The 25,549-nt window shown below is 47.8% G+C and overlaps 5 protein-coding genes across 7 annotated transcripts; 4 read left to right on the plus strand and 1 right to left on the minus strand.

Annotated features, from left to right (window-relative positions):
• Positions 1–436: 436 nt before the first annotated feature.
• On the plus strand, positions 437–5,745 carry LOC131216801 (eukaryotic translation initiation factor 5). 3 transcript variants are annotated; one of them, XR_009157063.1, is made up of 8 exons: positions 437–527; positions 1,190–1,435; positions 2,027–2,120; positions 2,194–2,448; positions 2,977–3,558; positions 3,623–3,914; positions 3,996–5,262; positions 5,500–5,745. XR_009157063.1 is itself a non-coding variant. In XM_058211380.1 (7 exons), the coding sequence occupies exons 6-7, from the start codon at positions 3,702–3,704 to the stop codon at positions 5,172–5,174; spliced, it is 1,392 nt and encodes a 463-aa protein (XP_058067363.1). In that variant the 5' UTR covers positions 437–527; positions 1,190–1,435; positions 2,027–2,120; positions 2,194–2,448; positions 2,977–3,558; positions 3,623–3,701; the 3' UTR covers positions 5,175–5,294. The 3 variants fall into 3 exon arrangements, 2 of the variants coding, with proteins under 2 accessions (XP_058067363.1, XP_058067365.1); XM_058211380.1 differs by lacking the exon at positions 5,500–5,745 and having other exon boundaries at positions 3,996–5,294; XM_058211382.1 differs by lacking the exon at positions 5,500–5,745 and having other exon boundaries at positions 2,982–3,558; positions 3,996–5,294.
• Positions 5,746–6,360: 615 nt separating this feature from the next.
• Positions 6,361–7,854, plus strand: LOC131206133 (membrane-bound alkaline phosphatase-like). Its single transcript, XM_058198559.1, has 3 exons — positions 6,361–6,637; positions 6,708–7,584; positions 7,650–7,854. Exons 1-3 carry the CDS (start codon positions 6,361–6,363, stop codon positions 7,852–7,854), a joined length of 1,359 nt encoding a protein of 452 aa, XP_058054542.1.
• A 315-nt stretch (positions 7,855–8,169) lies between these two features.
• Positions 8,170–11,965, plus strand: LOC131216802 (ceramide synthase). The gene is made up of 6 exons (XM_058211383.1): positions 8,170–8,314; positions 8,903–9,347; positions 9,421–9,895; positions 9,963–10,193; positions 10,264–10,362; positions 10,445–11,965. The coding sequence occupies exons 2-6, from the start codon at positions 9,082–9,084 to the stop codon at positions 10,586–10,588; spliced, it is 1,215 nt and encodes a 404-aa protein (XP_058067366.1). The 5' UTR covers positions 8,170–8,314; positions 8,903–9,081; the 3' UTR covers positions 10,589–11,965.
• A 395-nt stretch (positions 11,966–12,360) lies between these two features.
• On the plus strand, positions 12,361–23,008 carry LOC131206149 (protein strawberry notch). The gene is made up of 13 exons (XM_058198583.1): positions 12,361–12,686; positions 14,012–14,141; positions 15,761–15,958; positions 16,559–16,858; positions 17,635–17,831; positions 17,896–17,980; positions 18,059–18,444; positions 18,531–18,937; positions 18,999–19,152; positions 19,224–21,081; positions 21,167–21,305; positions 21,367–21,754; positions 21,823–23,008. Exons 1-13 carry the CDS (start codon positions 12,675–12,677, stop codon positions 22,063–22,065), a joined length of 4,497 nt encoding a protein of 1,498 aa, XP_058054566.1. The 5' UTR covers positions 12,361–12,674; the 3' UTR covers positions 22,066–23,008.
• Positions 23,009–23,175: 167 nt separating this feature from the next.
• On the minus strand, positions 23,176–24,469 carry LOC131216635 (protein GUCD1). Its single transcript, XM_058211176.1, has 6 exons — positions 24,318–24,469; positions 24,099–24,261; positions 23,908–24,031; positions 23,648–23,835; positions 23,479–23,585; positions 23,176–23,407 (listed from the first exon to the last, which is right to left on the minus strand). Exons 1-6 carry the CDS (start codon positions 24,334–24,336, stop codon positions 23,313–23,315), a joined length of 696 nt encoding a protein of 231 aa, XP_058067159.1. The 5' UTR covers positions 24,337–24,469; the 3' UTR covers positions 23,176–23,312.
• Positions 24,470–25,549: the final 1,080 nt, after the last annotated feature.

The raw sequence follows: 25,549 nt of genomic DNA on the forward strand, positions 1-25,549 counted from the left end.
GTAGCTTCAATCGCTGAACGAAACAAGGTGTATACACACCGAGAGACTCTTGTCACAGAGCCGAAACCAGACGTATAAAATCATCGCAAAACGATCGGTTAAAGTTAAAGCGAAGCCGGATGTTGCTTTAGTATCGTACACCTTTTTTGTTCTGTTCATTTGTTCTATATTTTCCATTAAAAACAACTAAAAAGCAGGTCTCGATTGAATATGTGCACCTTGGGCAGGGCTTTTTAGAGCACTTGCGCGGGCACGGTCGAGCCCAGCAGCGAGTTTGGTTCCTTGTCATATTATGACGTACGGATGGCCGGCACCTTCGCACGGGAGTGAAGAGAGCAGAGATACCGAATGTCAAATTTTCTTACTGTGGCGTGCGCACCGAACTTGGGTTTGCCGTGGAGACATGCGTTTTCCCATGTTCTTGCCATTTTTTCATCACTTCTCTTCAGCAAACTGTGAACGAAGTTGTGTGAAAATCTTTTACTCCGCAGAATTTGTGCTTGTTCCGGCAACATTGTGCATACCGTGTAAGTTACATCTAATTCACCTGCTTTGCTATACGCTTCTGAAAGTAAGCGAAGCTTCTGATGGCCATTAAAATCATCAACGCGGGCTCTTTTTCTTAAAAATGGACCCGCTGATTTTGCTGACGAGAATACGAGACGTGGTACAATCGCCCTGTCTCGCTCTTGTCAGCACGCACGCGATTGGATTCGTGCTCGGGCCTTTCACTCGATTCCTCCGTTTTTTTGTGCGGATTTGTGCACGAACTCTATAAACGGGCAAATTTTAACTTGCGTAATTAGAGGAAAACGGTCGTTCTACATGATGAAGCAGAAGGGTTATGTACTAAAAAATGTATTTCATGAAAGACGATCCGCCTTTGGATTGGGCAAACACATTTCACTTATGGCCCGTCCCTTAATCAGCTCAATTGCAGATGGACGTGATTCGCCATATTTTTCTTGTAACCTTTTGTCACCTCCCAACCAACGGCCGTAATCGCCAAAAGCAAGTACGGTTCGTACGTGGCATACGCCGCGAAACATAAATCCATGCCCTTTTGACGATGAATCGTTTTCGAACGTAGTATGCTAGGTTGAGCCTTTGAGAACGTCACATTATATTGGTTTTGTATAATAAATTTATCTATACGCTTCTATCCCGCTCGCTCTATTTACTTTGCAAGGTCTACTGTTCGTAGTGTGAGATCTAGAAAAGTGAAGACATTGAATTGCCCCAAAAGAGCACCATCAGCGTACGGAATCAGCACCGGATCAACCGTTGAGACGTTAGCTGCTGGTGTAGCCCTAACGTGTATCCCCGGGTTAGCCTGCACAGTCGGAAGTAGTACAGTTGTGCCAATTGATTACCAACAGAAAGGATCGCCTGGAGCGGCGGCTAGCGTTTTATATGAATTTAGAAAACGTACAAGGTAAGTTTACTGTGCGTGAAGGCATTGAAAATAGGCGGTAGCGCAAGTAGAACACCTCCATTGTAAAGCTTTAAGTAGTCAGTGTTCTCACAGGAAGAACAGTAAATGATTTTTCTTATTTTTTCTTACTTTACTCTTGCTATTGTTGCAAGTACTCTGTGACAAAATTATCCAGGTAGTTGAACAGTCGCAGACTTTTTTAGTGGGTCGAATTCGGTATCCAAAAATAGCTATCTATAAGGAATTTCATTCCCTGCCTTCTTTACCAATGTTGGCTGAGGGTACTTCGATTGCATCAGATGTGATCAGCCATACGCACTCTGTAGCTGTAAATAGTTTCATTTTCGGACGAAAGCAATAAAAATGCCACGTACAGCTTGCAAATGTTGCGCTACTTCGAGGTGCGTGGGAAAAGTCGCACAGTAAACGCGGTTAATTGCTTGCGACCATTTCTGCATTATATTATTGGATTATTTGAGCTACTTAATAAAGTAAAACACTTTGGCAAACCCGTTACCGTGACTCCGGCACTGCATTGATTAGTTTGTTTTAAGCTTTGTTGTATTAATCTGGATTTATTTTTTTTCACAGAAACATCAGCACTCAAAGGAGCACCGCTATCTCCCATATTACGGAGTTTCAGTGGTACGACGTGCATGATTTCGCATAGTAGTAAAAGTCTTAGGTACGTGTCCCTCAATGTTCGTTACAATGGTTCGAGGTACTGACTTGGGTTTTCTTTTGCTTCTCTTTCGCAGGACTTCCAAATATTCTAGCAATAGACATCGAAAATTACAGCCGTTCAGAGAAACGTGAAATTGCCCCTCGAAAATAGGATTCTACCAATTTTATTTAAATCAAGAATAAGCATCAACCTTAACTAGTTTACTGCTACCGGTACTGTGAATTACATACATTACGTACATATTGTTAATCGTACGCTATAAGCGTCGCCCCGCAAGTTGGAGGCCAAGGAAGCAGGAACCGTGGAATAAGACGAGGCAAGGTAAAAGGTGAATATCGCCCTCTTCCGAAACCCGGCGTGGCCATTTCCAGCGAAAGCAACAACTCCCAATTACAAGTTTGCAAAACTTTACCAACAAAATCAACGGAGAACAAATCAATGAGTAACCGTTTGTAATCGTATCGAGAATCGGTGGCAGTCTCGCTTTGTCGAGAAAATCTCGTAAAGGCGGATCTGGCGATCACTCTAGGTTCCAACTCGTGATACGAGAAACCGAATGATTTTCAATCATCGATCACCATTCGATCATCACCTTAGTCTTTGAAGGTGACGGCAGAGAAAATTTTCCTCTTCGTGATTCGGTTTGTGTTTGATTAATTTTACGCAACGACATTTAACGTTTTTGTTGCTGATTGGTTGTTGATTGGTTGGTTTGTTGAGTTTTTTTTTCTTTTGCATCGCTTTAGTTCTTCTCTTTTTATTATCAATTTTGTTTCTTACAATTATTTTTTTTCACCTGCTATATACGACTACAATGACATCGATGCGCCGAATGTTTTGGGTCACATCGTACCAGATCAGCGTGTAAAGTGTTTGGGATCGACTGGCAAGGGACGTGCCCATTTCTAACGGAAGCAGTCTTTGTGTGTGTGTCTGCTAGGCGTTTGCCAACGGGTTAATTTTTGCTCTCGGTCAAGAGATAAGCACGATCTTCTATCGACCCACGCCAACACCGTACCACAAATGCTTTTGCTATCAACCAGCTTGCGAGTCGCGAACGCCGAAATCGTTTTTTCCCAACACATCCGCCCGGGTGGCAAAAGAAGTGCCACAGCAGCTAGTCGCCCAGCGCCGTACAACGACGACGAACCGACCCAAATGCATTTGTCTCGTGTGCAGCAGCAGTGCCGCTGGTTTCGCTAATCGAAGACAAGCCCAATGCTGTTCCCTTCCCCCGGCATTTAGTGCAGCTGACCGTTGAACCTGCAAGCCAACCGTTGGAACTTTGCCTTAAAGCTGGCCGATTCGGATTGATTAAAGCAAAAACGACGACGATCCCTTTACTGTCCGCTACGCGGTGAGAGGAAGATACAAACGGAACATCCTTTTGTTGTACTTTTTGGAACACCGTTGAGCGTGGAGCAGCAAGTAATCGGATGTAAGTACTTAATGTTGGACTTTGTTTTGCTATCGATAAATACTTATTTTCGATTATTTTTCAGCTTTATCTCGCGATCTTTGCCGGTAAATTATTGCTGTGCACGTAGAAATCGCTGAGAGCTTCAGTGTCCGGTCAGCAAAATGGCTACCGTTAACGTGAATCGTAATGTCACCGACATCTTCTACCGTTACAAGATGCCCCGCATCAACGCTAAGGTAGAAGGTAAGGGCAATGGCATTAAAACGGTCATCGTCAACATGGCGGAAGTGGCCCGAGCCATTGGTCGCCCGGCAACCTATCCGACCAAGTACTTCGGTTGCGAGCTTGGAGCCCAGACGCAGTTTGACTACAAGGTAGGGTTGAGTTTGCTTTAGACTCCCGCCCAATCTTTCTTTTATTTATTGAATTTATTTGTTTAAATTTTATTATCACAGAATGAAAGATTCATTGTAAATGGTTCGCACGATGCGACGAAGCTGCAGGACCTACTGGATGGTTTCATTCGTAAGTTCGTCCTGTGCCCGGAGTGTGACAATCCCGAAACCGATCTGATCGTGTCGTCGAAGAAGGGAACCATTGCTCAGGGCTGCAAGGCGTGCGGTTTTCACGGCCCACTCGAGGTGAACCACAAGGTGAACACGTTCATAATCAAGAATCCGCCGAACGTGAACCCGGCCAGCCAGGGCGCGTCGCTTACCGAGGGCAAACGCAGCAAGCGCGCGAAGAAGGTGGGCGAAAACGGGGAAGAGTCTACCGGCAATCTGAACACGACCAATGGTGGCGCAGAAGAGGCGAACGGTGACGAATCACCGAATGAATCGATGTCGACGTCGGCGACTACGGCGACTGTGAAGACCCACGAGGAAGAAGACGTAAGCTGGACGGTGGACACGTCGGAAGAAGCAGTACGGGCCCGGATGCAGGATCTGACTGATGGAGCAAAGAACATGACCGTGTCGGATGATTTTGACAAGACGGAAAAGGAACGGCTGGACATCTTCTATGAGCTGGTGAAGCGCAAGCGAGACGCTGGTGAGCTGGACAACGTGCAGGTACACAGGGAACTGGCAACCGAGGCGAGTCGGTTGGACATTCAGTCAAAGGCTACGCTGGTGCTGGCGGAATTGCTGTTTTCGGCCAATATCATTCAGGAGGTGCGCAAGTACCGCAACCTCTTGCTGCGCTTCACTCACGAGGACAAAAAGGCGCAGAAGTACTTTATCGGCGGTTTGGAGCAGATCATCTCGCTGCATGCCGAAGAGCTGATGCCGAAGGTGCCCGGCATTCTGAAGCTGTTCTACGACAGTGACATCCTGGACGAAAAAGTTATCCTGGACTGGTCGCAGAAAGTGAGCAAGAAGTACGTGTCCAAGGAGATTGCTGGTCAGATTCACGAGCGTGCCAAACCCTTCATCCAATGGCTGCAGGAAGCGGAGGAAGAGGAATCTTCCGAGGATGAGGACGATTCGGATGTGGAGATCGAGTACGACGACCGTGCAAAGGTTGACTCGTTGCGGAAGGAGCCGGCAAAGCAGGACCCGAAGAAGGCGGCCGTTGCCGCCATGCAGCAAGACGACGAAGATGGCGACGATCTTAACATTGACGATATCTAAGAAGCGCACCATTCTCCTCGCTTACGTCCCATCGTTCGCCTTATCGTCTTTTATACCCGGCACACCATGTCACTCGAGCAGGCGGAATGTAAGTCACTGTTGTCACTCCATTAGCCCATTAGCCCATTAGCCCAACAATAACATTCGGGCTGGGAGTATCTTGTATCTTTCCTTGATCTACAAATTCCATTGTTTTGCTTGATTGCAAAACAACAAAATTAATTTTTTCAACAATCGGCATCCATTGCGCACCGTATACTACAGCTTTATTGTGCTTACATCAACCATTTTGCACCGACACGGTTTGAATTTTATTTATCTCCAGTATCATCTGCTTTAAACTAAAACCCCCAGCGGTTCACATTGACAAGAAAAAGGGTAAATTTATTTTCTTCGCATCAAAACGTTTTCGGAGAACATCCACACGGTTCTGAGGCTGGTGGCCAGTCTAAGTGCAGCTTACTTCCCCGTACTCTACCGGGCAGCACCTTTTGTCCTGCATCGTCTTCTACTTCCTATGTTACATACAATAATAAGCCAATAAGCAAGAAAACCCAATAAAAATTATAATTGCAATTGAAATGACGTAGCGCGGTTGCGTTTGTGTTTGCTATGGCCATGGGGAAATTTGTTCTTTTTCTCTTTCCAGCATATTAAGTGTTTGGGTCATATATTCAGGTTTTTGCATAAATTTGCCATCGGGTCAGGCTGAGTACAAAATGTGTTCATTTTCGATGGAAAAGGCGTCTTAAAATGTATTTAAAATACATGAAGCATATTGAAAAAATATGGGAAATGACTCACAACTAAAATGAGAACTTAAAAACTATCTAAACTCGTAGCCGGCAAATGAACGGTATAGGCCGTTTGTGTATTGTGATCATGGCAAATGAAATAGAACGAGAACCGTGTTTGAAATGTTCATTCGACGGCTGCTAATGGATCGTTTGTGAACCCCACTTTAATGATAGCTGGCGAGAAGGGGTAATGCTTTCATATTGTCTTGCCACCTTAACTCTCCGAACGGCTAATAACGGTGGTAAACGTAGCAGTATCGTTGCTCTAGCCCATCTCAGTATCTTATCGGTGTTCATCTCGCGATCATACGTAAATATTGGCGAATTAGAGGTTTGCTCGTAGTTCGCTCTCGCCATTTTGTTCAGTTGAAGAGCGTGCCAAACTTGCAATGCAACGTGAAGAGTTTGCTATCGAGACAAGCAGTAGGGTGGAACGAAATGGAACTCAAATTGTAGCATCTAACAACGCGGAAAACGATCATGGGTGGTCGAGGAAACTCATTGTACCGCAACCGTGCAGTGTTCTGCGTCATCAGGTGTTTGTTGGAATACTGATAGCGATCGTGCTCGGAATCATATTCATCTGCGTCGCGTTTATGATAGCGTTTGAGAATGAAGAGCAGCTCGTGGCCACCGTTGATCTCCACTCCGTGAAACTACCGCCTGGTAAGCAAGAATCAAAGAAATGGGTATCGTTTGCGTCGCTACCGTGTACCACGTTGTTCTCCATTTGCAGCGCAAGCAGTTTGGTTTAGGTCCAATCTGGACGAGCTCTACAACGCAGTGCGCGTCCCCCGAAATGCACGACGGGCTAGAAACGTGGTACTGTTCGTCGCCCTCAACCAAACACGTCACGGGCCGTCGGAACTGGATTATCGGCCGGTGTGGGAGAGTTTCCCGCATTTGGCGCTGCTGCGTGCATCGCAAGGGCAACGCGAACCGTTCGATCCGACAGCCATTTTCTGTGGCATTGAAACACAACCCCAAACGCTCGGCTTGGATTCGTCCGTCCAGGGACCTTGGAATGTGTGTATCGAGGGTGGCGGGAGCATCAACGAAACGCAACGCGCGTCATCGATCGTAGATTGGGCACAGGCCGTTGGCCGTCGTACCGGGGTGGTAACGAACGGCGAGATCGTACACGCGTTCCCAGCGTCCCTCTATGCTCACACACCCAACACGGACTGGACTTATGCATCGCCCGACTCGAAACGCTGCGAAACAATACAATCGCAGCTAAGCGGCGGTGCAACGGGAAGGCAGCTCAACGTAATCGCCGGATCGATGCAGCGTTGTCCCGGGGCCGGCGAGTGCCAGCGAACCTTCGAGCGGCGGTGGGAAAATCAAAAACAGGACGAAGGTGAAGAGTACAGGATGTGTTCGGACAGCATTGCCGATCTGCTAACCGTGGAAGTCGTACCAAAGTATGCGCTTGCATTATACCATCAGCAAACGCTAGCGGCGAAGGGATCGTTTCACGATCTCACAGTAGGTGCGGTCCGGATGCTGGACAGCTCGGAAGGATTCCTGCTGATTGCCATCGTTGACCCTAGTGTAGCGATTTCTCTGACCGAACTCGACTCTACGGTGCAGGATACTTTGCGAAAACTAAGGTAAGTGGTGCACATTACATTCAATGTAATCTTTTATCTCCTCTCCTTGTCTGATTCGATTTCAGTGACTCTCGAGACGATAGTTTAGTGGTTGTAATGACCGCGAGTCCCGGCGACCGTTGGGCTGCCGTTCATGCTACAGGCCCAATGGCAAATCTGTTGCACCGTGTGCACAATCAAACTTACGTGGCCCACTTCGTGTCGTACGCGGCACGTATCGGACGATTCCGGGACACGGCCTTGGCCAATTTCGTGTTGGAGATTTTTTAGTCCATTTACATTTTAAATAAAGCACAAAATGATATAAGAGAGTGAGTGTTGGTACGAATAGGCCTCTCCGGAATTTAGTTGAATCACAACGAAATGTGTAACGCAGGTAACGCTGGTTTAAACCCTTCGATGCTCGGTCGCGGCGAACCCAACTGCGGGGACAGACGATGCGTAACGTAATGGTTTTGCCATTACAGATTAACGCCAAACTACTGCGCTTCTGTCAAAACGTATATATTTTGGCCGAGGCGTAAACCGTGTTTGGCATTCCAAATTAATTTTACGGTAGGTTTTGCGCTTCGTGTGGCCCCGCAGTTACAAAGTGACGAAATCGCAACAGTTACGGCGCCGTGCGGTCATTTAGTCGGTTTGCAACATAACTACGCACCTGCACCTGTGGAGGGCGCGCTGACCTCACGTAAACGCATCCATTGCCATCTTCATACACTTCATTTGGTCGGTAAGTTCGGAAAGTGATTCACGCTTGCCAATTGGCCATTAGGAAAGGTCAATTTTTGTGGCCAATCGGTCGGTGCACGTGCACGCACCTTTCTTGCAGATGAGTGTTGTTTTTCCTCTGCCAACGCTATCTCGGTCAGGGGAGCTTCTTATCATTAAACCCAGCATTCGGTAGAGTGGTTGCGATAAGCACGAATGCTTGCCATCCGGAACACGGATTCGGTCAATATAGCGTACCAGAAAGCGACATACATGCTCTCCGTTCTCCGACACATTATGTAAGTTGCTGACACAATTGACCCGTGGGACGAGCTTGACCACCACGAAGTGCACCGTGAACTCCCAGGGGCAGAGGGCGGAGTGAAGCTCAACGTAACAACAGCTGGCATCATCGCCCGTGCGTATTCCTGTAGGGGCTAATAGTGCGTCGTTGTTTGGTACGGTTTGGCGTTTCGCACCGACTGCACCACAGAACCGTGATTCGTGTGACTTTATTTACTATTTCAATTGACTCCTTTTAACCCGGCACGAGGCCTGAACGTTTATTTCACTTGTTTCACCTTCGCTCCTTTCCCTTTCTTCTCGCTAGAATAGAACCCCAAGCGGGCCACCACACCCGTAAGCTCTCGGAGGTGTCAGAAGACGATGATCAGTTCTGCACGGTACACATAAAAGCGCGTCCGTTTCCTGAGCGAAGCAAGACGAGGACAAAAGGAGTCGTGTGAAACTTAAAATACGCCCAAAAACGACGCAGTTCGAACCGGCACAATGGAGAAGATCAATACGCGCGGTTGCGTTTTCTCGCTACTCTACTCGGTCGGTTCGTTTGCACTGGCCACCGCCAGTCTGTCGTCCCTCAACCCGAGCGATCGGATATCGGTGCAGAAGGGAGCTCTTCTGATCAGTCTTGGGTTCGTGTACTTTGTGGCACTGACAGAGTTCCTCAACAAACTGCTGCTGAGGACGTCGCTAGGTCACAGCTTTGTGAAGCGCTACCGGTTACGGGTTACCGATGTGCTGGAAATTACGAATAAGTAAGTAGGGTCGAACGGGAAATGAACGTTTGAATTTGTTGACACACTATCCCGTGCACTTCTCCTCCGGCAGGGTCGTCTCGGCAGTGCAAGCAGCCTTCTCCTGTCTGGCCGGTCTGTTCGTGTGCCGCTGGTCCTGTCCGAGAAACTTCCTACATGCATCGCATTTCCTCTCGGAGTCATACGCCTGGTTCGCCGCATCGTACTTCTTCTACGATCTCTGGTCGATGTACAAAATTTATGCCGCCGAAGCGGCCATCAAGATTAAGGCCAAGCTTGGACTGCAGACGACGGTGCGCGACGGAGTGCGTGACCTGCGGAACGTAAACGGCGGTGCAGTGAATGGCGAAATGAGGGAGAAGCTCGGGGACGACGACGGTGGCCAGTTGCTAGCGCTGGACGACATACCGAGTGTTGGCCGCGGTACGCTCTCGTTCGTTACTCCGTGCAAGCTTGGGATTCCAAGCTTCGCCCGATACATCATGTCGCATCCGTTGATGGTGTTCCACCATCTTTTTATCGGTTCGTACGGGCTCATGGTCATTTCGGTGAGTATTGCCAAGCAACGAGGCACAATTTTCTGTTTCATTTACGATAAGTCATCCAAACTCACAGTTTCTTCGCGGAGGACTTGGTGACTGTGTGTTCAGCTTCATGTACATGATGGAACTATCCACGCCATTCGTATCGTTCCGGGGCATTCTGAGCGTGATGGGACTGAAGAAGTCAAAAGTGTACGTCATCAACGGACTGGTAATGCTGTTCACCTTCTTCTGGTGTCGCGTCTTCCTGATGCCTTATGTTTGCTACTACTACAGTCAGGTGGTAAATCTGCCATTTTTTGAGGTACGAACCCTCCGAGCGTGCTAACGTGAATATTGCTCTCTAATCGTCCTATTCTATCACAATTGTATAGGCCGTGTGGAACTTGCCGTGGGGATGCAAAGTCAGTATTTTGGCACTATTTCTCCCCCAGCTCTACTGGTTCCGGCTGATGGTACGTGGCGCATTGAAGGTAATCGAACGGCGATTGAGGAGGGAACTTCAAGATGTGTTTTTTTTATCTTTACTAACCGATTTTTTATCCCCGCCGAAAGGTATTCTTCCCACCGAATGGTGCCCGCAAGGGTAACGCGCCAGGCGGTGCCGCTTCCTGTGTAAACGATGCAGCGGCGACTACCAACGGTGCTACCATTAAACCGTCACAATCCAAAGACAGTGAAATACGCTCTTTATTGTAAGAAAACAAAGCAACCAACGATCAATCAAAAGTTAAGTTTGAAAAGCGGCGCAAGGGAATTGCTCGTGTGGCGGAATGCGAGCAAAGCAGCCCGCGATTAGCAATACAGCGTAAGTGTTATTTTGTGTGTAATTGGAATATTCAGCATGCGGTATTCGAGCGCGAAAGAGCGCAAAAGTGCTTTTCGTTGCACGGTTCAAGATCCCGTTTCCCGTTTTCGAAGGGTTTTAGCGATTTAAACTAGCCATTAAGTGCAAAGAAACAGGAAAGGAACGAGCGAAGACAAAGGAATTCTTCCACGGAGAATCGTCAACGCATAGTAGGATTCAGGTCTGTGCAGCTATTTAGTTACCTAGTCATAGTCATTTTTTTTGTCCTGCAACACAACATAGACGCACACACAAGAGTTAGCTGTAGAGCGTGGCGATTGAATCGTTCTTTACGTGCTTCCACATGTATCTTGCCTTCTTGGTTTGTATCATCCTTTAAACAGAACATTCACGAGGATCGGATCGGAGACATGATGGTACAATGTGCAGGAACCAAACCAAACCAAACTGTAGGCTGATTGTGTATCAGAACTACGAAATACGTTACGCTGGACACAGACACCCGTAACTAACGCAACGATCATTGGCCAATATGTGCAAGTGAGACACGTAGAACTTTTTGTGCATTTTTTCTACTGAGCCGAGGTGCGCACAACCTTTTTTGTGCGTATTGTTATTAAATTAATATACAAGGATTTCATTCGGAAGCGCGCGGAACGTATCGTGGTAAGAAAAGAACATTCTACGAAACACGAATATTTGGTAGTAATCCAGGGAAAAAGGACCCTAGAAAAGCGTAGGACTGATCAGGATTAAACCTAAATCACTTAATAACTGTTTAATGGAGCTTTTGTAATTAGTGTGATGTGTTTACCCAATTGTTAGAGATGTACACCAGTGTACACCATTTTGGGCATTTTATCAAACGAAGCAAACGTGCCGCACGGTCAAGGAAATGAAAGAACGGTGCATTTAAAGCCACATAAATCCGTATTCAGCAGTTGTATAACAAAATGGTAACGTCATTCCAGATTGTTGTGCTTCCCTTCCCTGCGGGCTTTTTACAGTGTGAAGTAGTGAAACAATTGGCAAAGAGAAATATACAGAAAGTGATTCGTTCACGGAAAAGATGAGCGCAAAGTTTTAGACAAAAAAGAAGCATCTCTCTGGGAAACAGGGACGGCAGGCGCCCACGACAAGAAGCTACATTCTGATTGCGACTAATATTTGCACTTGAAGAGAAGCGAAACCGGAAGAAAATTGTAAGAATCATACCAAAATGGGGTGTTTGTGTACCAGTTTACAAATAGAAATATAATATGTATTGTATTTTCTCTAGTCTTTCCGCTTTTTTTGTGCTGGTTTCATCGGTAAGTACTCGGTAACACTGTTCTTGCCGGGTATAGTTGGAAAGATGGGCTTTCTCTGCTTTTTCATCCACTTTTTCTTTCTAATGGTCCAATACTATATGCGAATTATAGGAATCTTGTTTTGGCCAACCAACTTTCTGCATTTATCGTTCGAGCATTTGAATGGTTCTCTGTGCGAAACCAGAACTCCTCGAGCTCCTACTTTAAACGACGGCACCATAGCCGATCGGCAAACGTCACCGTTTGTGGCGCACACATGGCAAGCCGCGCCAGTGTTTTATAGAGGATTGGCGAGTGTGGTCGTTGTTTCGTGACGGTGCGGTTGTTACGAGAAACCAAGTTTAGCAGGGATCGTCGTGCGGTGGTTAGCCGAAAGCCCAAAGATAGCAGGCTTTGGGATCGAGTGAGAAACGCGAGTTCCGTCGAGCGCGCGGTGATTCGGCCCGAGGAGGCGAACAGCAAGTCCGGTGCACAGTGTAAATTGCTGCGTTCTGGGCTCTCGAGTCCACTCGGAAGTATTTCCCGCACCGAGAATAGTTTCCGTGCTCAAGGAGCAGCTGCAACCGACAAAGTGCTAGAACGAAATCGTCCATCAGCAAGAAAACCGTTCAAACGAAAAGAATCCTGCGGCTAGCGGAAAAAGAACGCGAGGAGTGTACGCGGGGCCATGAATCGAATGGTATTTTTTTGTTTTGATTTTTACGTCCTTCACGGAAGGGTTCCTTTCCTCTCGTTAAAACACCGCCCGAACTGTCACCGTGTCTTCGGTCGCTTCCGAAAGCTTGGCCGGTGATTCCTTGAACCGTGTAAAGCGACCCCACTTGTTCCTAGCAGCTGCTGTTGTTGCTGGTTGCGATGTGGACTCTGATGTTTCCAAAATGTGCCTGTTCGCTCTCTTTCGGGGCTACGCGCTCAAAAAGACCCCTTTTAGTCGCCCTCTGAATAGCAGGATTTTTGTGTGCAACGTAACAAAGTACGAAAAAAGTGCGATGCCCGAGCTTCGGTGATCCGAGCGAAACGTCAATTTTGACAGCAGCGGCCACGAAGGAACGTGATGGAGAGCGAAAGCCGTCTGCCGGCACAATGTTGTGTTTTTTAATGTCCTTCGTCACCCTTTCGGCTGGTCGCGGAAGCATTGCAAATGCATCTGCGCCACCTGCTGCTTCGGGGTGTGGCTATTTAATCTATTGATCTCTGCCCATCACTTGGCTGGGTATGTCAGGCAACTTCCGACTGGTTGTTCAATCGGAACACTGTCTTGAAGCGGATCAGCAGGATGGGGATTTTCTCGCGCTGGCCGCTGCCGCTCGTGTTATGTACTTGTTGGGCCGTCATATTTGCTAGAAGGAAGTACATTCATTTTCGATGCATATATGTACAACTATCGGCAATGCTCGCAAATGGTGATTTTGGCTATGCGGTGTTGTTAGATTATGTGCCTCTGGTTTGTATCAGAAGTAAAGCGAAGGCTAAAAACACATTCAAAGCATCAATTATCGAATGTCACGTCAATTTGCAGTTTTATAAGTGAAAAAGTTGTTCCATTTAAGATCCACTGAGCTGACAGCAATTTCTATGCCTCTTCCGCTCTGGTCCGTCACCATCGCAACACGCGCGGCACGCACGTACTCGCTTCGCTCAACGTGTTTTGAAACACGTGGAAGCGAAAAGTAAACAATCTAGCATGCTATGCGTTCGCATTTTTTTGACATCGTTCGAGATTTGTTTAAAGATCGTTTGGCCATTCCATTCCATTTTGAAGAAGGTTTACTAAAATGAAAAGACTTATTTTTTTCTATAATCAATAGGAGTACTGTTTTATAGCTTCCGTTGTTTTCTAATATTTCCGTCCGTAGCTTCCGTTGTGTTGTACTGTTACCTTTAGCCAACTATTTCGAACCTGTTAAGGGCATTATTTGTCAAGTTTTTTCACAACACTGGCCAATTTATGTTGTTAATTTATCTGAAACAGCAAATCGATGATCGAAACAATTTCATTTACAGGTAATGAAGAAGTCACCTTACGGCACCGAGGACGATGATGATGAGGACGAGGACGAGAAGGACGGTGGTGGCGATTTGTCCGATTCCGATTTCGATGATGACGAAGATCCGGACGAGATAGAAGTGCCAGGTAAATAGTGCGTCCATTATATCGTAATTCAATCGGGTTCGGTTCGGTCATTGGTTGTGAAAGTAACTGGAGAAGGTTTCTCGGATGTTGGGGGCGATGGACGTTCGATAAGTCCCGCTGGTTTCGGCAATCGTTGGTTTATCTTACATGGATGTGCCTAATATGGTAATTGCTAGCATCTCTCGTAGGTCAGAGGTTTGCAACAATCATTTCATGTTATTCCAAACCTTGGTGTTTCGATGGGTTTTTCATCTTTGAAGGCCGCCTCCTTCAAAGGATTGGTTTCTTCGGAAACCTGGCGGCATTTCATTATCGCTCTCCCCTCGCGCCGCGCTCATTGAATACACAGCTCATAGTTACTTCGCCAAACGCCCAACCGATTCGTCATCATTCCTTTCGCGCGTCAGCACGACACAACATCCACCGCCGGAACTGGGAGTTACGCGGACGTTATGTACAAATTTATTATGCTACACTTGAATCGATTTCGCACGCTCACTGCGTTGAGCGCCAACCGGCGGGGCTTGCTCGCTCTCCGCGATACTGCCCGATCCCGCCGATAGGGTCGGAGAATCTAGCCAAACTTCTAATCGGTTCCTCTAAGCACCCACACGCACGCACCGGTGTGGGACCGGGAGAACTTTGTCCGAAGGCCCGAAGTTAACCGAACACCCACCGAAGAAGCTGGCGAAGATGTTCCCTGTGCGACGTACCCCAACGCCGGTCCCCGGTCGCGATAGCGCGTTATCATTCTGGAACCAAAATCCCCCGCCCTCATGAACCGTAATAATCTTCGCGTCCGCACCGTAGCCGAGGGCGTGCGGATGGCGGCACGAGAAAGCAAGGCTGTTTCGCGCGTAATACAGCGCGCAAGGATACACCCAGCGCGCGGTGGGGAAGAAAGTTTCACCCCTTTAACCACCCATCCGCTGGGGGAAGGAATCGCAGAAGCCGGTCGGGTCGGGAAATTGTTGTTCGCGCTGCCGCCGGTTTCTTGCCCAATCGTCCTCCCTCGGTCCTTTCGCAGAGTCTGTTGCCGCCCGAGAAAAGCGGAACCTAATATGCCATCCGTTCTATCTGCAGGTGCCCGCGCGCGAAGCAGCTGTCATGCTGCGACCGGGTTCTATACCCCACACAACCCTTTCGGTTCGGCCGATCTTCTCTTTCTGGCCGCTTTCTCCGTGGGCTTGGCGAACTTTCGGGGCTAAAGCACCCCCCACCTAATTCTAATTGCGGAACCAAATGCTGAGTGGACCGCTGTTTGCTCCGTTCGTCAGTTGAATTATTAGCTCGCATGTGTTAGGACGCGAAAACGTTCGCTGTGTGGCGTAGGTTGCTTTGACCGTCGGTTAAATTATTGATTAGATATTGTAGTGTAAAGTGTAAGCAACATTCTGCTGCCACTGAATCCCACTGAGGGATCTTCTCAGTAGGCTCCATTCGTGGCTTGAATACTTTTGTCGGCAATTTGAACCCGTTTTCGGTATTGTGATTTGAGGTCGGTTCGATTAATTTCGTTTTTTATCATAATCCTTTAAGAATTGCGCTTCTCCGAAAAATTGTTAATGAGTTCAACTATTAATTTCTATCTTTCCTTCTCAATTTCATATCTCTACAAGGAGGCGGAAAGGACTTGGCGACCGTTGCTACCTTGACCAAAAAGTTCAAAGCGGAAGCAGATCGTGGCAGCCCGCTGCTAATGCACCCTGAGAAGAAAACTATCGGCAGCGGCAGCGGCACGACGGGTGCGAGTAGCCGCATCGGTGGAGTGTACGACGCTATGAAACCTTTGCCCAAGATGGTTGTTGGTGGCAGTGGTGAGTAGTGTGATCGTTCGCCGATTTTCAGTATATGTGGGTCTCTCTCGGTGCGGTTTATGCGAAGGGTCAGCTTTGTGATGGAAGAAAGACTCGCGAATTGCACACCAAACACAGGCCTATTGCAGCATAGACCCGAGACTCTATCCCCGCGGCGGTGGTGGTGGGAATCTATATGTTTCGTTCGTTTTGCTAACACACGATGTATCTCTTGTTCTTCGTCACCATTTTCTTTCCCTTCTTCCTGCTGCCGCATCACGGTTTGTGGTCCGCGCGGATGTCTTGCACCACATTGCACCCCAATAATGGCGCTGGCAAACATTAACATACACACCTTCTTATGTGTGTGCGCGCGGTTGGTCAAATGTCTTCAAATTACGTGTCGTCTTTTGGTACATAAATCTAATCTCATGCCACATTCTGCACGCGCCTCATCACCGCGTATACATACGTTGTACCTCTTCGACCGTACGACTTTCCGGACCTATCTGCGTCCGTTCTATCGGCCTCGCTGTCTTTGTCTCACTCACGGACAAATCACCGTTATCGAGTGCATCGGATGCACCCTAATGTGATGCCCTTTTCGGGAATGCAAATTAGCCACCCGCGATGGGTATCCTTCGGCGTCCGGTGTGGGTCCGGCCCATCAGCGTATTGGTGCGAGGGGTAGTGCTGGTGGCGTTTCTGAGACGTTTCTCAGAGGTGGCCCTAGCGGCAGCAGCAGCAGCAGTAGCAACATAATTATACCCAGCGCTAGTGGCAGCTCGGCGATGGGCAAGCGGTCAACCTCGGCAGCAGCGTCACTCGTGGTCCCCGGGACGCCACCGCCTGGCGCAACTAGCATACTGGGTGGTCTGGGCAGCTACTACCCACCGAGCATTGCCACTCTGCTGGCGCAGAGTAAGTTAACGGGATTCCGTGCGGAAGTGGAATTAGACTTTCCACGACCGCTCCGTTGAAATGGTTGGAAGCCCGCTATTGTCTATATCATTCGATATCAGTTCAATTTTCTGTTGATATGATTTGTTTGGTTTGGTGTAAACCATTTGTTTTCTTTTCGTGGTACGCATGCTCTAAGAACTATTGCTTTACCTGCGTTGTTCAAAATTAAATTTCAGTTCCGTTTGCATGGGCTATGTTTACGAACTTGGTTTCGGTTGCTGTCTAAACATTCTCATTACGGAGCCACAATTTCTGCTTCTGTGCAATATCAATATCAGTTGGACATGCAATGTGCGTATCACCTTCACACTTGTCTGCATTGAGTATCTTGGATAATCTGATTAGTTTGACGTGTTCTTGGCATGTCGATCTTAATGAAATTACCGAATCAATGTCTAATGTAGACATGCCTTGCTCACCTAGTGCAATCACTCTCATTAATGGTGGCCTCAGCATAATGATGAATGAATGACTAACTCAAACCACTCTGCCATCTTCACCAAACCACAGTTCGAGTTCGCTGCAGTAATCCCCTGCATCCGACAGTCAGTTTTTCCTTTTTTAAATTGGAATTCATTGCCCCCAAATTATTGCTTTATGACTCCAAAACGTAGGATAAGTATTGGTTAATGTATGCTTTAATTTAATTTGATTTGCAGCACATTTAGTGTTAATTAGCGAGCACGGCAAAAAGTTAGTTTGTTAATATTTTGGCATGACGTTTCTGTTCACAGTGGAAATGACTGGCCTTGGGTTCGGTGCCAACACCTCGATCACGGCAGGCAGTAAGGACATGAACTCTTTGATGGCGAGCCAGCTAATGCTTCAAAACCTGCAGGCCATGCTGGCAGCCAATCCGCACTACCTGACCAGTGGTATTCCAACCAAACTGATCTCACAAATGTGGATGGCCGACCCGACCAAGGTGCGTGCTTTGTTGTGTATTCCCAATTTTTCATCACAAATAACCAATGGTTATCGCTTCATTTTTCCAGTTAAATCAAATACCCGAGGAAGAGGAGGGAGAAGAGGAAGAAATGGGTGTTGCTGAAACGTATGCCGAATACTGGCCTGCAAAACGTGAGTTATTGATGTGCTCCTCCAATTTGCTTACGGTTACTAATCTACACTTTCGCTTTTTTCCCCACGCGGACGCAGTGAAGATAGGCAAAAAACACCCGGACTCGGTGGTGGAAACCGCCTCCCTATCGTCCGTGGAGCCGTGCGATGTTTACTATCAGTTATCCATCCCCGCCGAAACCATTAACGCTGGACTGTTGAGTGCACTGCAGCTGGAGTCGATTACCTACGCCTGTCAGGCGCACGCCCATCTGCTGCCGGATGGATCCAGGGCCGGCTTCCTGGTGGGCGACGGAGCTGGTGTTGGCAAGGGGCGTACCATTGCTGGCATTATCTACGAGAACTACATGAAGGGTCGCAAGAAATCGCTCTGGATATCAGTGTCCAACGACTTGCGATACGATGCGGTGCGAGATTTGCTAGATATTGGCGCCAAAAAGATTGAGGTTCACGCTCTCAACAAGGTAACGGTCGCGAGGCCGGCCGGGTCTTCAGCAGTTTTTTAAGTCACGGCATCATTTCCTAATCGATTTCCCTCTTCTGTTTTCAGTTAAAATATGCCAAAATTAATTCCACCCTTAATAATAACTGCAAGAAGGGCGTCATCTTCAGCACATACTCGGCCCTGATCGGTGAGTCGCAGAGCACGACGGGAAAGTACAAGACGCGCCTCAAGCAGCTCCTGCAGTGGTGTGGACCAGACTTTGACGGACTGATCGTGTTCGACGAGTGCCATAAGGCGAAAAATCTGTGCCCAGTTGGGTCAAGTAAACCGACCAAGACAGGTCTGACGGCACTGGAGTTGCAGAACAAGTTGCCGAAAGCGCGTGTCGTCTACGCGTCCGCGACCGGTGCGTCCGAACCCCGCAACATGGCCTACATGGTTCGGCTGGGAATCTGGGGCCAGGGAACACCATTTCCGTCGTTTAACGATTTCATACAAGCGGTTGAGAAACGGTAAGAATTACTTCGACAAATTTAATGAAATATGCTCAACGAGACGAAATATTTGTTTTAGTGGCGTCGGAGCAATGGAAATTGTAGCGATGGATATGAAACTGCGCGGAATGTATATCGCCCGGCAGCTCAGTTTCCACGGCGTGACATTTAAGATTGAGGAAGTACCGCTGACAAAGGAATTCAAAAAGGTTTACGACGAATCTGTTGAGCTGGTAACTGTCAACTGTACGGTTTACTTCCCGAGCAGCGATTGATAATCAATGTTTTCGCCTTTTCTTTGTAGTGGGTAGAAGCGATGCAAAAATTCACCGAGGCGGCCGAACTAATCGATGCCGAAAGCCGGATGAAAAAGACGATGTGGGGCCAATTTTGGTCCGCCCATCAGCGATTCTTCAAGTATCTTTGCATCGCCTCGAAAGTAAACCACGCGGTAAAGGTGGCCCGTGAAGCGATCAAGTATGGCAAGTGTGTTGTGATCGGTTTGCAGTCGACAGGTGAGGCGCGTACGCTCGAGCAGCTCGAGCGTGACGATGGCGAGCTGACGGACTTTGTGTCCACCGCCAAAGGTGTGCTACAGTCGCTGGTAGAAAAACACTTTCCTGCTCCGGATCGCAATCGCATCAATCGGTTGCTGGGCCTCGGTGGTGGAGGTCGTACGCTGCTCGATAGTATCCTCGACGATGCCGACGGCAGTGCTGCTGGCGGAAACAAAGGAAAGACCGTGGGAATAAATAGCACCGGTGTGGATGTGAAACGTAAGCGATCGGCAGCGAAGGCAACGAGTATAGCGAAGTCGAAGCGAGTGAGAAGTAATAACTCGTCGGACGAAGATGCTGGGGAGTCGTCCTCGGCCGACGGAGAGTCCGATAGCGACTCGAAGGCGTCGGAAAGCGAACAGGAAGATAGTGACGCTGGCGACCATGGCGGTTACGATAGCGGGGCGAGTCAGAGCGATGAGTATAACCCTTTCTACTGTGGTTCCGACAGTGACGATGATCCGTGGGTGAGCGGAGGAAAAAGTAAGTCCACCACGTTCTCCGGGGAGAAGGCGAAAGGAAAAGCGACCAGCAAACCGGAAACTGCTGCTAGTGGTGGGGGACGCAAGAAGCCGGCCAGTACGCAGGATAAAATCCAAGCGCACCTGACGAAGAAGCAAACGGATCCGAAACCGCTGACGATCCAATCTGGCAATGGATTTTCGATACAGTTGGCTGGTGGTCCACCGCCAAAGGATGCGATTGAGCGAGCGTGTCAGATGAAGGACGAGTTGTTGGGCAAAATTGAGCGACTTGGTGAGCGGTTACCGGCTAACACGCTCGATCAGTTGATCGACGAGCTGGGCGGCCCGGAGAATGTGGCTGAGATGACGGGACGCAAGGGTCGGGTGGTGCAAAACGATGATGGTTCGATACAGTACGAGTCACGGTCCGAGCAGGACGTGCCACTCGAGACACTCAACATAACGGAAAAGAAGCGCTTCATGGATGGCGATAAGGACGTGGCGATCATCTCGGAGGCTGCGTCGAGTGGTATCTCGCTGCAGAGTGACCGGCGTGTCCGGAATACGCGGAGGCGAGTTCACATTACGCTCGAACTGCCCTGGTCTGCCGACCGCGCGGTGCAGCAGTTTGGAAGAACGCACCGCTCGAATCAGGTCAATGCGCCAGAGTACATGTTTTTGATCTCTGATCTGGCCGGTGAACGACGGTTTGCTTCGACGGTCGCGAAGCGGTTGGAATCGTTGGGTGCCCTGACTCACGGGGATCGTCGCGCAACGGAGACACGCGATCTCTCACAGTTCAACATTGACAACAAGTACGGCCGGACGGCATTGGAAGCCGTAATGAAAACGATCATGGGGTACGAATCGCCGATCGTGCCCCCTCCAGCCGACTATCGTGGGGACTTCTTTAAGGATGTTGCAGCCGCGCTGGTCGGTGTGGGGTTGATCGTCAACAGTGAGCAGATGCCGGGCGTGTTGAGCCTCGACAAGGATTACAACAACATATCGAAGTTCCTAAATCGCATACTGGGCATGCCCGTTGAATTGCAGAATAGACTGTTTAAGTACTTTACCGACACGCTTGTGGCGACCATCGAGCAGGCGAAAAAACGGGGCCGCTTCGATCTCGGCATTCTTGGTAAGGCTTTAGTAGACGGTAAACTTTCCGAATGGGAAATGACTTTACAATGTTCACTTTTTTCCACCTGCACTGCACTCCACAGATCTGGGAGCGGCGGGAGAGAACGTGACACGCATCAAACTGGTTCGGTTTTCACGCAAGCACGCGACAGGAATTTCGCCAACCGAGCTACACGTTGTACAGGTGGAGCGAGGCATGATCTGGCAGGAGGCGATCGACAAGTGAGCATCATGTTCTTTTCTGTCACTGTACACCCCATCATTCAATGCCCCATTGTTACAGGTGGTCGGAATTGGTAGGTGACAAGGAAGGTTTCTACCGTTCCCTACAGCCCCGCAACGGCAAACACAATGTTATATTGGCAATTGAGATGGACAATAGTCCGGCGAAAAAGAAGAACACTCTTCTAACGAGTAGCAGCAGTACCACCAGTGCGGCTGACGCGGCCAGGATAAAAAAGGAGAACACTCTCTTCCAAGTGTACCAAGCCAACACGGGGCTACAGTTCAAGCACGAGTCATTGGCGGAGCTTGAGAAGCGCTACGTAAAGGTGCAGAGTACCGAAGCCGAACTCCACTGGACCCAGTTATACGATGCCTCGGTCAACACGTGCTCCCATAGCTACTGGAAGGGTCACTGTCGAAACGTTTCAATGGGCCAGGAATGTGAGGTTCGTCTTGTGTCTCGCTTAGTGTTATCGAATTGAAATACTTACTCTCTCTCACCCTTTCTTTCTAGGTTGGGCTGCGAAGACGCACCTACAGCGTTCTGTCCGGATCGGTGCTTGCCGTGTGGGCCAGGGTAGAAAATAGTTTGGCCGCACGCATTGGCGCACAGTCGCGCATGCAAGTGATCCGGTTGAAGACGAAGGAAGGTGTGAAGATCGTCGGTACGCTTATTCCAAAGAATTGCGTCGAGCAGCTGGTGAAGGATCTGTCGAGCGATGCGCAAAAGGTGGATGAAGTGATCTTCGATAATTAGTGATGATGGTATCGGTAGCAGTTCTCTTGAAAGCTCAGGCAAGTCTTTCATGCCGCACCGTAGATCTTCCAGTGGAATTGTAAGTTGCTGTCTTTTGTCGACAAACTCACGTTTTCCTAACATCGCTAACGGGTGCCTGTGAAACGGAGAACCCTTGCTGAACGGTAACCCAGTCACGCGCATAACTTTTTTCGTTTTTGATGACCCTTTGCAAATAATCTTGTGATGGCGAAACTTTCTTTTACAGCAATGATTAGCTTATCATTTCGCATAATTGAACTGAACTGAAGATGAATTCATCTTTACCAAAACTGATGAACTGAAGGCATGGGTGTTGCTGTGTAGCAACGATGTTAGTTATCGTTTGAATTAAACCCACGACTCGAAGCGTTTGACACAATAATTTAATGAATGGAGTGTTTGCAGTCATTTTTGTTAGAAATATAGTTCCCGCAAGATGCTAGTTCCTTTAATTATACGAGAAAAGGCTGAGAAAACGGCGAATTTGTTTTCGCGTGCAAAGTTCGGAGTGAACTTTCGTCGCAGAATACTTCGTTTGTGTTTCCTCTTCGAAGATAGAGCAAGTATGTAAAATTTTGTACAAATTACGCTAATTTTGAACAAAAACAAAACCTTTGTTTAGTTAGACAAGTGTTAGTTGTGCTCTTTTGGATCGTGGGAGCAGAAAAACGTATACCTTAAACACTGTAAAATTAATGCAAAACTGTCAAAAGACTTACATCCCAGAAAACCGTAGTTAAGTTATCAGAAAGCCCAACAGTCCGTTTAGTGCGCACTCGCCTACACTATTGCGCTTTGTGTTAAGCAACAAATATAAGCAACTTCAGTGAGACTAGTGATACTCCGCTTCGGGTGTTAAGAGCCAGAATCGGAATTAGTAGCGAAGATATTCAAATAAAACAACCTCAATGGTAAGAGCGAATGACAGAGTGATTAGAACAACTTTCTTTAAAGTTCGAAAGACACGGTCAAAGTCGGAGTATTGATTGCATCATAGGCTGAGATTTGAATTGAACTTCACAGTTGATGACATTTTGCAACGGTTTCCGCCGCTACTTTCGGGTTTCATCGTCTCTCAATCGTGAGAGTATTTCGTGAAAGAGTAACATTTATTAGCAAAATAATATTGAAAGGAAGTTAATACTATGTTTCAAATGTCAATTGTTGCGCAAACTAGCATACGTTCTCGACGCTGTTACATGATCATGCTGGAATACATTGTGTTGTCACGAGGTTTTATCGTATAGAAGGATAATATCTTGGTCCGTCCCGTTCGCTTTGCGGGCCTTGTCGAGCGCTTGATATGGAATGTAGCACACCTCTGTCAAAAGAAGCAAAAAAGGATCTTTTTTTAGTACTCTTGTTGCATTACAAAGCTTTCTGGCCACTCACTGTCGTTGCAGGCGGGATTGCGGTACATGAACTTCTGTATCCGTTTGTTGTATCCACAGAGCACGATGTAGTGGCCCATGTAGCTGGGAGTGATGCTTAGGCAGGATCTGGTGGATAGAAATGGCATTAGAAACACTGCACAACCCTGCTCAGAAGTGGGATCTTTTACCGTAATTCGCAAGGCAGTTTGTTCAATTTGCACAGGTCACAGAACAGCATCGAGGCACTGGTGAGCAGAATTATATTGCCGTACGTGCCAAGGTGATCGATTAAAAATCGATAGTTTACGGAGCACTGCTTCACGTCGATGCCACTCTGCTCGGCGTGCCGGAATTTATCATTCACACGCACCATATCCTACGGAGTGATAAGATAATGCCATACGCCGTGACTAGCCGCAGAACGAAGAAAGGGGGAACCGCCTCATACCAGTGTGTACGATTTGTAGTAATCGTTTCCACGATGTTTCGGGTTCGCTCCGACGGTCGTCGTTAGGTATTTGTGCGGAATGTTGAAGTCGTTCAAGATGTAGCACAAATCGATCGTCCACGTGCTAGAGGATGAGAGGAATTGCATTAAATCGTAGCTGGAACGTCACTTACAGATAGATATCAACGCACCTCTCGCCGAATTGACCTTCGTCACAGATTCGCCGGAAGTTGGATAAAAATTTTTGCCTCTCTTGACGACCCAGCACCATTAAAATGCATGCCAATCCACAGTCCCAGTCGTACCGCTGGCTGACGTGCACGATGGGATGTTCAACAATATCGGGAATGAAGCCTAGGAGTAGATAGAACTGCATAAACGGCCACACAAGGACGATTAAAGAAACTCACCTTCCGAGTTTCCTTCCATAGTTAACACTGTACGCAGCGTTTGCTATCCGGTCAGCAAAGAACCAGCAGACGATAAGGACTAACTTCGATCCGACGAGGGGGCATTTCCGATAAGCAGTCGTGGGGTGATATCAAAACAAGTCAAAAGTCCCCCCATTGATTCTGCTTTGATGTGTGTGCATCGTTTGGTATGTTTCACAACAATCGTTTTCGCTGTCAGTGCGTCAAACTGACAGCTACACTGACAGCACGCATGCTGTGAAAAGGAGTATGCTGTCGTTGGTGTTCAAAGTCACAGTTGGTTTAATGCTACAGTTGTAATGTTTCCACCACCTTTCAAAGAAATCTCAACAGCATGCCCGTTTCATCGGGCAGTTTTTTTTGCAACAACTAGTCACAACTGGTTCCACAATCTGTTCCCCCAGGAAGGGAAGAAAACATCGTCCTTGTCGTTTAGTTGCCGACATCCTTGGCGCACGCCGGTAACTAAGTGCATTTGATGCAATCTCCTACAATCGGAAACCACAACCTGGCATGTCGACTTGTTAGTGCAATTTAGTAACTGACGCTATGTGGCGCGCTTTAGCTGGACGTGTCTTTGTATATCTTGATGGCACTCGAGGACTGCAGCATGACATTTTACTTTAGCGCGACGGTGCAGCACGAAGCAATCATTGGCCAGGGCGTTTTTGGGGTATCGGTTGTCTGATTGTGGCACGGGGCGTAAATCAATTTCAAAGCCACTGGCCCGCAGTAGGAACAGAGCACGAATTCCATCCTGAACGTGGATCGTACCGTTACAGGGGAGAATTTATTTATTCTTGATTGTTTAGATTGTAAAAGAGGATTAACAGAGGGAGGTAAGTGTTTACGTTCCAGTTTGGACCTTGCCATTCAATGTGGTCACAACAAATCGAATCTTCCGAGTTGGGTGAGCATTCAATCGAAAACCTTTGGTTGAGCTTCCAAATAGGATTTGTAATTTACCGACCGGTCAATCTTATCACTGACCGCAAACATCGACAATCAACTAGTTCGTGAATTCGGGGCAATGCCTTTCAGCCGTGAGATCCATCGAGGGTTTTGGTTTACCAAAACCTATACTAGATCGAGGGGTACCCGAAAATACGACTAAAAGTTAGATTTGTAGATTTTGCTAAGACCAACAGATTTAAAGACGTTTTGTATCTTCACTATCATTTTTATTCACTTTGGTTAATTTAAAGCACAAT

The sequence above is a fragment of the Anopheles bellator genome, chromosome 1 (assembly GCF_943735745.2).
Source record: "Anopheles bellator chromosome 1, idAnoBellAS_SP24_06.2, whole genome shotgun sequence".
NCBI classification, from domain to species: domain Eukaryota; kingdom Metazoa; phylum Arthropoda; class Insecta; order Diptera; family Culicidae; genus Anopheles; species Anopheles bellator.